This window comes from Eleutherodactylus coqui, chromosome 7 (genome assembly GCF_035609145.1).
Source record: "Eleutherodactylus coqui strain aEleCoq1 chromosome 7, aEleCoq1.hap1, whole genome shotgun sequence".
Lineage (NCBI taxonomy): Eukaryota > Metazoa > Chordata > Amphibia > Anura > Eleutherodactylidae > Eleutherodactylus > Eleutherodactylus coqui.
The window spans coordinates 50,093,765-50,106,593 of NC_089843.1; the positions used below are offsets into that span (position 1 = coordinate 50,093,765).

General features: G+C 44.1%; 1 protein-coding gene across 1 annotated transcript in view; it reads right to left on the bottom strand.

Moving 5' to 3' along the window:
• Positions 1-6,084: 6,084 nt before the first annotated feature.
• Positions 6,085-12,829, bottom strand: part of PTCD3 (pentatricopeptide repeat domain 3) — a 38,317-nt gene continuing 31,572 nt past the window's right edge. The window contains exons 22-24 of the mRNA XM_066572988.1: positions 11,722-11,763; positions 9,788-9,946; positions 6,085-6,576 (exon numbers count right to left, since the gene is read on the bottom strand). Coding sequence (XP_066429085.1) covers positions 6,498-6,576; positions 9,788-9,946; positions 11,722-11,763 — 280 coding nt within the window. The 3' untranslated portion in view covers positions 6,085-6,497. The remainder of the gene's footprint in view (positions 6,577-9,787; positions 9,947-11,721; positions 11,764-12,829) is intronic.

Sequence of the window (12,829 nt, forward strand, 5' to 3'; positions counted from 1 at the left end):
TTCAGCGCAGTTTGTGTTCTTTATGTCAAGCATCAGTCCTATATCTTTCAGCACTTACTACCCACAATGCACCATGAAACGCATATATTACACCGCAGTGCACAAGTGGAGGGTGGCTACAAAGAGATTCCCTCCCTCTGGAGGACTCTGCCTGTCTGATCATTGATTTCAGTAGGCACTCCGTAATGCAACATTTCCCCTGTGCTGCGGCTGCAGAGGAACTAAACACTTGCTGTAGGATTTCTTAACTAATCCCAGCTCATTAGTTGGGATCAGAGCAGCAGGTAAGCTTATTGGTCAAATTGTCAGTGGATCCTACTAACAAGTAGTATCCAACGTGGACAGTGCATAAAAAAAAAAAAATGCCCCGGAAATAGACAGACAGCTTAAATACAGTGATCATATAAGCAGGTTCCCTTACGTCCTGCCAGCAGTACAATCGGGGGGGTATTTCTGCCCCTGTGTATTGGGAATGGAATTTTTTAATGAAACTTTATTAAACCAGCTTTGCCCCCCTACCTTACATAGGGCTGACTACCACTACCTATTTCTTTTCTATTCTGTGTGACTGATGGACAAGACACCTGTGTTTTTATCGTTTTCCTTCGTCTTTATTTTCTGCAGCATTTGTGAGGCAGCTTCTTGGAGCACCCACAATATATTCATCTACTACAATAGGTTAGATTTCTGGTTGTCAATCCTCTGGATGCTCTGTCCTGAACACTGGTCAGCAGGAATGCCCTCCCCATTAGGGAGCTTCTTGCTAATTCCCCATGGTTATGCTGCTGGTAGCATGTAAGGAAGTGTTGACTTCTAACCTCAAAAAGGGCCACTCTGACTTCTATTCATTCATTATGTAGCTAGCGCCCCAGTATATAGGTCAGCTAGTGTTACCTTAGTTAGTTATTTCTTTCTTACGTCTGTTTAGGAGTCAGGAATGACTTTACTTGTCCGTTTCTCAGTGTCTGATGCTGTTACATGGGTCTACCACAGAAACTGCCTACAGGGGGGCACAAACACTCCTGTCTTAGTTACTGATAACACAGCTCATGTCACACAGCCATTATGGAGGAGAGGAAGCTCGTCCTCCTGACTGTATACTTACAGCTTATTTAAGTGAATATGGGAGGTGCTCATAATTAATCTATCCTCCCTGCAAGCAAAAATGGTATCTCAGCTAATGCATCACGGGATTGATTAAAAGTTAAAGTAGCAAACCTCCCTCTTTTAGGCTGCCTGCACATGGCAGAGCCGGATTCCTGCAGCGGTTTTCGGCTCTAACCCCGGCCGGCAACCCTGCGTACTTGTACAGTTGGTGACCGCAGAAGCTCGCCGTTGGTCATGCGCAGTACAGATTTAAACGAGGGAAAAAAGTTTTTCCCATTGCCAGACAATGACGAGGGTGGCTGCAGCCTAGCCGCAATGTCAATTGCAGATGCTGTGCTGCAGGTTGGACGACTTCCATTGACTTCAATAGAAGCAATCCGCACCAAAATAGAGCAATTTTGTTTCAGCAAGTGTGAAGGAAAAAGTGAGTTTTACATAGCATGCTTTGAATGGTATTTGCCGCAGTTTCTCCGTGCGGATCCTGCAGCAGAAATCTGTTTGTGCGCAGCCGGCCTTAGATAATACCTGATAAGTATTAGACAGGTGGCTGCACTGCATCGAAGTGGCTGGAATATACAGAGACCACCTCCAGAATGTGATGAGCAGGGGGGACAGGGATAGAAAAATGTTTTCACGGAGTGGCCCTATAACTTCTTACTCCTAACAGCAGCACAAGCTTCCATCTGTGAGATTTTTTTTATAATTTGTATGACAGTAGGTGTTCAGCTGGAATTATAAACCTAATCTGTCCTACAGTAAACAGACAGGAATGCTCTGTGCTGTTAAGGGGAACAGAAAACCATTTATAGTCATTCAAGCGACTGCTGCAGCACCAGACAGGCCACAGATGAGTGTCGGGAAAAAGAAAAGCAGGCCCTGGTTTGTAATTTTGGCCAAACCCCCTTTTAAGGAGCTGTTCGAAATTTCAACTAAATGGCCACCATCCCTGCAGTCCTAGGACAGGTTCATTGCACATTGCATCTCTTGTGGTTCCACCGTCTGCTTCAGCGAGGGTGGATACAGCCTTGACAGCCTAAAACCCCTGTTGGACCGGGTAGGCTCTGCCCTGGTGGCATCCAGGTTCAACCGCAAGCTTCCGAACTTCGTGGCAAAGGATCCCAGAGCACGAGCTGTGGCCGCCCTGGTAACTCCATGGACGGAATTCCAGTTTCCGTATGCGTTTCCACCCTTCCCACTTATTCCCAGGGTCCTCAGGCGAATCAGGAGGGAAGAACTTCCAGTAATTCTCATAGCTCCGGACTGGCCCCGGCGGCTGTGGTACGCGAAACTCATCGTCTTACTGGCAGACGCCCCCTGCCCTCTTGCTCTGTGGGAGGACCTTCTCTTACAGGGACCCCTCTTCCACCACAATTTATCCACGCTACATTTGACGGTGTGGCAATGAGGCCGCGGTCCTGAGAGCTCAGGGATTTTTGGAACCTGTGATCCAGACCATGATCAAGGCCAGAAAACAGTCTTCTGCCAAGGTATATGATTGTGTGTGGAAAGGCTTCCTCCTATGCGTTTTTTGCTGGCGTGCCTTTTGTCCTTTCTTCAGGACAGACTGGAGATGGGGCTCAGCCTGAATTCTCTCAAGGGTCAAATCTCGGCATTGTCCATTCTCTTTCAGCGACCAATGGCGGCTAGGTCAGCAGTGCACACCTTACTACAGGGAGTCGCACACACTGCTCCACCTTACCGATCTCTGGTCCCGCCCTGGGACTTGAACCTGGTGCTCTATGCGCTGCAGTCCCAACCGTTCAAGCCACTAAGGGAAGTTTCGGCACTGGTACTGACCTGGAAGGTGGCTCTGCTTGTAGCGATTACCCCCATTCCCCGAGTATCAGAGATTGCTGCTTTGTCAGCAAAACCATTTCACAGTCTTCCATTAGTATAAGGTGGTATACTTCGTTTCTACCCAAGGTAATCTCGGATCTCCATCTCAACAAGGATATCATGCTTCCGTCGTTCTGCCCTTCCGCGGTTCACCCTAGAGCAAAGACTCTATACAGGTTGGACCTAGCAAGAGCCTTGCGAATCTACCTGGAGCAGACAGCGTCATTCCTGACGGCCCGAGACGTGGTCTGGCAGCCTCTAAGGTGGTCATATCCCGCTGTATACGCTTGGCAGTGGAGGCTTACTGCTCCAAGGACAAGACGCCACCATTCCGGGTGACGGCACTCTGCATGGGCAGTGGGAGCTTCATGGGCAATACACAATGGGGTGTCAGTTTCCCCAAGTGTGCAATGTGGCTATGTGGACGTCTTTACACACGTTTTAAAGATTTTATCGAGTGCATATCTTTGCCTCATCAGACATCTCTCTCGGTCAAAGAATCTTGCAGACAGCTATTAATTGACCGCATGGCTCATTTTCTCCCACCCCAAGAGGGACTGCTCTAGAACGTCCCACGGTCATGGCTGTGTCCCCCAATGACACAGGCAAGAAAAGAGGATTTTTAGTACTTACCGTAAAATCTCTTTCTCATCTTGTTCATTGGGGGACACAGCACCCACCCAGATACTTACAGGTTACATCCGGTTCAGATACTTGGTTCTTGTAAGTTGCCTGTTGTGTTCTTGTCCAGATCCTGCGTGGCTGCTCCTACTGCTGGCAGACAAACTGATTAGCCTCATGTTGACAGGAGGGAATATAGCCTCCAAGAGGAGTTAACACTTTTTTTGTGCTTAGTGTCATCTCCTAGTGGCAGTAGCTATACTAACGGGCTGGGCTATTGTCCCCCAATGAACAAGACGAGAAAGAGATTTTACAGTAAGTACTGCGCTTATCAGTACCGGCTCTTAGCGCTGCCCCGATCACATGACTGTGATGTCATCATAGGTCCTTTATCCTCGTGCAGTGAATGAGGGATTATGGGCAGACTACATTTCCCACAAACCCCTGTGGCCTTAGTTGCTATGGATACAATACTTAGGTGTGCAGAAACCAGGTATAAACTTCCAGACTGTGTGGAGACTCCAATAGATAGCATCTCACAAATGTACACACATATAGCTAGTGTGCTGCCTGGATTTGGGATTAGTCACATGGTCTCTGAGCTGAATGAGGGTTTATGGGTGGACTACAACCCCTCGTGGCCTGAGTCGTTATAGATACAGCAGTACTCAGTCTGACAGTCGGCAGCTGGACACCTGTGTGGAGACTCCCATAATTGACACCTCACAAATGTCCACATACATAACTGTTAGCGTATAGTGACCAACAACATTAAAGCATAGTTCTTCCCCACTATTTTCACATCTCCTGAATGTGATATCTCATCTCAAGTGCTAATGCCGCCAACACCAGTCCAGCCCTCATCTAATCATCAACCGTTGTCCAGTGTTGGAACTAATCGTCACTGTCGTTCAAACATGTCACTACAGAGGGTTCAATGCTGGCATGACGCTAATGCAGCTTACATGATACAGAGACAAGTCATGATTTCACCTCAACCACCAGCTGACATTTATAAATCACATGCAGCAGATATGTGAAAGCTATGAGCAAACATGTCTCCTCAGTGAACTGCTGAAGTTTGTAATTCATGTGCAACTCCTATGTGAAAGCAATGTAGCGGAGCTAGACACACTGGTACTATAATTTCCTAATAATGTATAACCAGATGTGTAGCTAGGTCTTCCTGCAGCTGGAGCTAATATACAGTTTAACATTGATGACATTTTATTTATTCCAAGTGACTCAGGACCCGCTGGTGAACAGACTCTTAATTAGTATGTGACTATTTAGGTAAGGAATAGGATTTATCAGACGTGGATGAAGTTGAAGGCATAAAAGACCTGAGCTAGACTCTCTGTTTATTCACCTGGTGGAGTGACCCACTCATCATTTATACGCATTGTAAGGGAAAGTGGTTTACACATTTGGAGCCTGCATGTATGTAGTCCATGCTGAGTTATACAGCCTGAATCCAATTCCAGTTTCATACAGAACATGGAGTGTTAGACTACGATGAGGCTCGCCAAGGTCATTCTATCTAGTCTTGGATTGCAAGGAAAGCCGTCACAAACCTAAGAATTATTCCACGGCATGTGTTCCAGGGCTGTCAGACACTGCCCTTCAGTCAGACCTCAGGTCACACCTGTCGTGTCGGGGGGTCTCTCAACAAACTCTAGATGTCACTTCTTGCATTGTTTTCTGCTTAGATGTTGGCTTTGTTTTTCTTTCAGAAGGGCATTGTCTTCCATCAATTCTGTCTTGAACACATTCTGAGGCCAGTGTTTCATGCACCTCGCATTCCTGCAACTATATTAAGAGATGCAAGCCTCTTACTACATTTGTTTATTCTAATGGCACCTCCATGCGCTCAAATGTGAAATTTTGCACGACCATTCTTTACGACCTAAATAGGAAAAGCAAAGGGGTCGCAGCTTCAATATTCAATTCTAAGCGTGAAAATCCACCATACATAAGAGTTCTTTCCTCAAAAACCATAAAGGCTAGGGAAATAATTTGTATACTAAGGAAAATCTACCTCACCTCTCTGTGTGTATATACTGAGGAGACTATAACTGACCTCTGTGTGTATATACTGAAAGGCGGTAAAGTACATAAGGAAGCTGTCATGGACTGTAGGGATGTAGCAGTCTTGGGTTAAATTTGAATAAAAGAGGCGTTCCCTTTAAGGGTTAAAAGTGAGGAGAGTGGGAGGGTGGCACATTCTGCAGCGGGACATCGGTACATGCAGTCTGAAGAGAATCTAACGCTCCTCTATGTGTTTACATATTGTATTCCTTGGTTCCTCTGAAGTAACCACGACTTCATAAAATTTTCCATGCAAACACTGGTACCAAATTCACTTGGGCGAAGCCAGGTATATCAGCTAGTCTATATACGTATTTAACACCAAAGAGAAGAGACAGGGGAACTCAAAGATTTTGCTGTAGGCTGTAGCATTGAGTATGAAACTCTGGCGTATAAACGCAGGAACTTAGAAGCAGTAGAAAAGAAGTCATGTATTTACAAAGTCACACAACTGTTTATGTGCACATAAGTGGCATATATTGTACACTGTGTAGTATGACATAAAAGATTACAGTGGTTGACTAGGTGTGATACCAGTTTATTAAAGGTGCAGTACATTCCTGTTCTTTTCCCCAGTGCGGCAGCCCCACGGTTCTCGTTTTGAAACTCCTAGCACCTGCCTGCTGCACTCCGTGGTCACGTGTATTGTGATGCCGGGAGAACTGTGGGGCTGCAGCACTGGATCACTGAGGGGGAGGATGGGGAAGTTGTTTTAACAGAGTTGGATTTTTTTTTTTTTACTTATCTCCCTTGGCGAACCACTTTAAAGCTTCAGGATTGTAAATTCTGGGAGTGGATAATAAATGCACGTAAAAAAGTATTTTTCTTCTTTCTTTTCTTCAGCCTTAATCGTTGTCACTACTACTACTGCTGTCGCTATTGCTGTTGCTGCCGCTGCGTGGGGTCAGGTCTTCTAAGGTTATCCTGTAAAACATACAGAAGGTGGGTCTTACATGTAAGGAGCAGATCACAGAGATCACATACAATGAATGCACTTTCCCCTGGCTGTATCTCATGAAGATCAGTAGAAGTGGCGACTATCCAACACAGTATAACATCCTTATAATGGCTGTTTTCTGACCCTTTCATGCAGCCCTGTATTGTGCGCCATATTACAGAGCCCTTAAGGTCCATTTAGACGCAACGATTATCACTCAAAATTCGTTTTAGCGATCAAAAGTGAGCGATGGTTTTGCTTTTAAAGACGACCGTTCAAACTTAACGATTATCGTTGAAAAAATGGACGAGGCGGACGGGAATTTCAGTTCTTTTATCGTCGTGTAGCGTTTACATTAAACGATAATTGAACGGCAGTTTGTTGGAAGGGCGTGTGCATCAGTAAAGGTAAAAAAAATGCATTGGCTGTGAAAAACGCGTGTGTGATCAGCTTGAGTGCACAGAAGTAGTTGGGAGGGTAAAAATCGAAGCGTTGTACTCCTGACAGCCAATCGCTCTGCCTTTAGACGTGTAAAATGTCCGCCCCGCCAAACGATGAACCACTCCCCACAAACTGCTCAATGACTGAACGAACTTCATTTAAAGCAAACGAAAAGCGAACTGCCAAACGATGGCTTTTAAGCGGACTGAAAGAAAACGAACGAATTATTAACAAAGTGTGCATGATGGGCGCACGTTTACACGCAACGATTATCGCTCGCTTTCCCCCCTTTTAACTAATTTTGACCGATAATCTATGCGTCTAAGCGGGCCTTTACACAGGAGGCAATGCTTATAGAATCAGAGATATATGCAAGTATAGTAGCACCTTATAGAAGTCTATGGGCTTCATATTTTGGTCCCATATAACTAAGAAGCTGTACTGAACATTACCCACCTAATGACGCAGCCCTTTTTCCACTTTCGTTTTTTCTTCCCCCCTTTTAAAAAAAACTTTGTTTTTTTGGGGGATGAGCTGTATTTATCAATTGTTATAGTAATAATACATGTATCTTCCTCTTTAGTGGATAACAGGATCTAAATGGTTAACTCAGTTCATGTTGTACACTAGTATATAGATAGATGTATGCTCCTCCTCCCCCATATCCGGTCAGGACTTAGGAATGTCTAAGGATAACCAGAGATGTCTAACGCTCCATACGTATAGAAGATACAGGATCTAGTTTCTATTCCTGGGAATTACGTGTTTGGAGGAGTGACACGCCTTGAGGTGTTAACATATGTTAGACCATTAGCACCTAGGGCCAATCAGGAGTTCTCATGATTACAGGGGGCATGGATTTCTGATCGTACGTAAGAGAACTTCTATATACATTGTCTGCTTTGTAATAAACGCAGAGGAGCTTCATTGTGGGATGATGCATGTGTCAGTGACTCGTGTACACGACTTCATATAATTTGGACTAGGCAATGAAACACGCTAAGAAATCTCTGATGATTTCCCTAACACAATGGTACTACTTAATGTACCCCATAAAGTACTGAAAAACGGTTACAAAAAATTCCAATTGCCGTAAAATGAAAAAAAAAAAAGAAATAAACGACACTCCGCCATCTTTCGGTACGTTTTGTTTGTACGGCGCACAAACTGCAACAAAAATGGCATGATAACTTTACCCTATGGGTCAGTACGATTACTACCATACCAAAATTATGTAGTTTTTTTTTTGCTGTACTACTTTTATTGCACGTTTCGACTCAGTTGTGCGAGGGCTCATTTTTTACGGGACGTCCTGTCGTTTGCGTTGGTACTATTTTGGAATACATACAACTTTTTGATGGCTTTTTTTTTGGAGACAGGGTGATTAAAAAAGCGCATTTCTAGCTTTTTTATCTTTTATTTTTTACGGAAGACGTTCACCATGCAGGGTAAATAATGCGTTACTTTGATAGATCGGAATGTTATGGATGCAGCGATGCCAAATACGTTTTTTTTTTTGTTTTAGTATTGAGATTTTATTGTAAAAAAATGGCAAAAGGGATTTTTTTTTTACCTTTTATTATTATTAAAAAAAAAAAAAAGTAACAAGCTTTCTTGCTCTGATTATTACTTTTTTTTCCTTTTTAGTCCAGCTAGGGCACAACAACTAGCGATGCTTTGATCGCTCCTGCAGCACGATGTAATGCCTTCAGCCCATCTACAATGCTGCAAGGAGCATTGAGCAATGGAAGACCGTTCTATGAAATAAAGAATCCCACTACTCCATCTTCAGATCAGATGGATGTATCTGGGTGTGGAGGACACCTGGGGAATACATTTGACTGACTGTGTTGTACCAACAGGTAAGTACGCCGGAGGTTTTGTTACGGTCTGGGATGTTTTATGTGGCATGGTCTCGGTCCGTCGGATGTAGTGACATGAACCATAAACACAGAGGTGTACCTTGACATCCTATACAATAATGTGCTAATACCCTGGGAATGGTTGGCTATACTTCCAACAAGACAAAGCGTCTGGTCGTTGGTTTGAGGAGATGTTCCACGATTGGACCGGCTGCAGAGTCCTGACCTGAACCCTACTGAACATCTTTGGGACGACCTGGAATGTCGAATCAGGAAATATGAACAGCGTCCATATTTTGGGTGAGAACTCACTGGACGTTTGCAATATGAAATACCAGCAGAAGTGTGTCAGACATTAGTAGACAGTATGCCATGGAGAATATCCGATATCAATAGGACCAAAGGAGGCCCGTCGTTCAGTTTTCATTAATGATTCGTTCATCGTTTGGCCGTTTGCTTTTCGTTTGGTCAAAATGACATCGTCCAGCGATTTTAGGCGAGTTCTCAATGCAAACACCACACGATGATAATACGACGAGTGAAAAGCCCGACATTTTCCAACGATTCTCGTTAGGGGAAAAAAAAAGGTCAGCAAAACCACCGCTCACTTTTATCATCATAACGAATTTCGAGCAATATTCTATCTGTCTAAATGGGGCTTCAGGCATTATGGCATGTCACGGAGGCAGTAGGCTAAACACGACTCACTGGCTTCTGCCAAACAATGCTCCATCATGTGTTATATGTAAAGAGCCATACTCCCCTAGCAGCAATGCAAAGTAACTGGCCCTTACAGCCAACTTTGCCAATTCAGCAAATGTATTAAATTAGAGACAGGAGGGTCCTCATAAGGCCACCTTTCCTCTTTACAATTGTATCAAACAGCATAGTTTACCTTTGTTCTTCTGTCAGGGTGAAGTCCTTCAGCACCCGCTCAGCAATCTGCGTTGTATCCGGTAAGCTGAAGCTGGCCGCCAGCTGCACCAGATCTACAGCCTTAGCGCTACTGCCTGCAGCTTTAGCACCATCTAAAAGCTCCGTTATTACATTTGACCTGGAATATGAAATAATATAAATAGTTCAGAATCTTCGCACTCACCGAAGAACAGCCATCGGGCATGAATGTCAAGAGGTCTCACACACTCACACCAGAGCGGCAGAAAGAGCGAGGGGTGATGGCTGCCTAATAACACAGGAAAGTAGATCGCTAGACCTGAGCCTGACAGAGCAGCACTGCTGGGTCTCTCCAATGTAAGATCCTACACTGCTGCGGTAGGGAGAAGAGATCTGCATGACTTAAGGTGCTTTGAGACACAACAGTCATCATTCAAACGATAATCGCTCAATCTAAACCCGAGCCAACGACGACCAATAATCGTTTACTTTTCATCTGTCGTTCATCTTCTGCAGACAGAGACCATCGTTGGCGCGTTCACTTACCGTTCGGTTTAACAAGCGCTCGTTCAGTCCTTCTCACTTCTACAGCAAATGTGAGACACTGAACAATTCGAACGAGCCAACGATGCGTCTGCCTGTATATAAACAGGCTGCGGGAGAGCAAACGAGCGAGCGGTGACGACACTCACTCCTTCAAATGAGAATCGTCTCGTGTAGGAGGACCCTTACAGTCCTTTTAGACAAGCTGATAGTTTGAATGAGCAAACCGAGTGAGTGACGTCACCGGTTCTTTGTTCGCTCTCGTGCGGCCTGTTTAGACGCGTAGATAAATCATTGGCTCGCTCAAATGAGAATCGTTCAGTCTTTCACATTTGCTGTATAAGTGAGAAGGACTGAACGAGTGCTGGATAAACCGAACACTAAGTGAACGCGCCAATGATGGTACTGTATGGCAGAAAGCGGTAGAATGAAAAGTGAATGATTATAGTTTGCCGTTGGCTCGTGCTTAGATAGAAACGTTCATTTTCACTCCTTTGAATGATAATCGTTCAATTTAAAAGCACCTTAATGGAGGAGTAGATGATTGATTAGAGTATTGAGGGTGGGCCAACGCAAGGAGACACTAATCAGGACTGTCTGCTGGTTCATTACAAGTACGCTTGACAGCACCTCCGCCTTCTGAAGCCAAGCTGAGAAAACTTCACATTGACACATGGGAAAAACTGCATCATACAGGCTTCCATTTGGTATTCAGTTTTTTGCACAGTCATGGGAACAAAAAAACAGAATACTGGGTCTATACAATGATGACGGCAAACTGTTCCTGATGGACCCCATTGACTATTATCCCGCCTTTATCCTGCCCTCCGGTATTTTTCTGGCCAGAATAACACAGGAATGTTGCGTTATTTAGTCTGGGGCGTTAGGACAGATGTGACCATAGCCTCAGGGACCTTTCACATGTGCCGAATATTTCTGCAAGACGTGCCTAAAGGAGCAAAGCTGCACCAAAAACTGCGGATAGATTAGATAGATTAGATAGATTAGATAGATTAGATAGATTAGATAGATTAGATAGATTAGATAGATTAGATAGATTAGATAGATTAGATAGATTAGATAGATTAGATAGATTAGATAGATTAGATAGATTAGATAGATTAGATAGATTAGATAGATTAGATAGATTAGATAGATTAGATAGATTAGATAGATAGAGATTATGGAGCAGAAATCTGTAGCAGCAGATCAAGCTGCACCTCACAGAAATATTCTCCCGCTGTGAAAAGGTCCGTTGTTCAGAGAATCCACCTGGAATAGTTGGTGAACTTTATCTTTAGAAAAAGCTTGCATGGAACCCGCAGATATCAGTATCGGCCTTTCAAAACTATAGACACCCAATATATTATAGCGGATTTTACTAGTACTCACTGGGGAATAAGATGCTTCATTTTCAGAGACTTGAGAATTCTCCTGTAACCAAAAGGGAAATAAAAATAAATAAATATAAATTTTAGAAATCACCAAATAATTATAAAAATCATTTAATACTGGTTTAAAAAAGTTACAGATATGAAGGTTGCAAAAGTTGATTTTAGGATTATTACATTTACAGCAACACCCCAGATAGAATAGACATGCTGTATTTTATACGGATCACGTAGGGGCGGAGCATGACGGAGATACTATTATAATCATGTGACTGCTCCAATTATGTGACTGCTGCCCATCAGTTTTCCAGTACAAGACCAAAAGCCCCAATATCAATCTGGCATCTAACATCTGCCGGCTGTTTTTAGTTCTTATGTTTCAGCCTCTGATAACTTTAACTGCTGCTGCTTTCCAACAAATAAATTCAAGGGTTCTGCTTCTGCTTCCAGCGGAGATTCACACAACCATCCCCTGTTCAGTCCATCCGATTACTTCATTGAACTCATAGTTGCTGAATGACGTCTTATGGGTTCCTATACCACCAAGTGATCTGATGCCAGCACTATCCTTGTAATAACCAGAATTACCATGGCTTGCAGTGTACTGAACCCCCAACTCAACGATTCCCTGGCAATCTGTCATCAGGCTTTACTCTGCTTCATGAAACACTTTTGGATATGATGCAATTATCAACAAGGAACCAAAATGAAACTCTTAACGGAGGTCGGTCAGGTGAAATCAACCCAACTATTGGCGGAGGGGCATCATACCATAATGAAATCCGGCAGCGCTTCCATCACAGAGAAGTCTTCCTTTGCGCATTGTATGCAAACAAGTCCAAGACTGTCCAATGGACGGGCCGCTCCGCTCAGACTTGTCCTGTGCTTCTGCTCTCAGTCATTATCAGCCCCTCTTGATTAATGGCTGCAGAAGGAAGCTGTCAATCATTGAGCAAGGGTAGGAGGGCTGAGGTAAACCAAGAACAGAAGCACAGGAGGATTCTGACCCGAGCGGCCCGTCTACCAGACAGTCTGCGGCTCATTTGCGTACAGTGCGAGGGGCAGATTATGAAGATTTCTCTGTAGTGGAAACTCTGCCAGAAGAAATC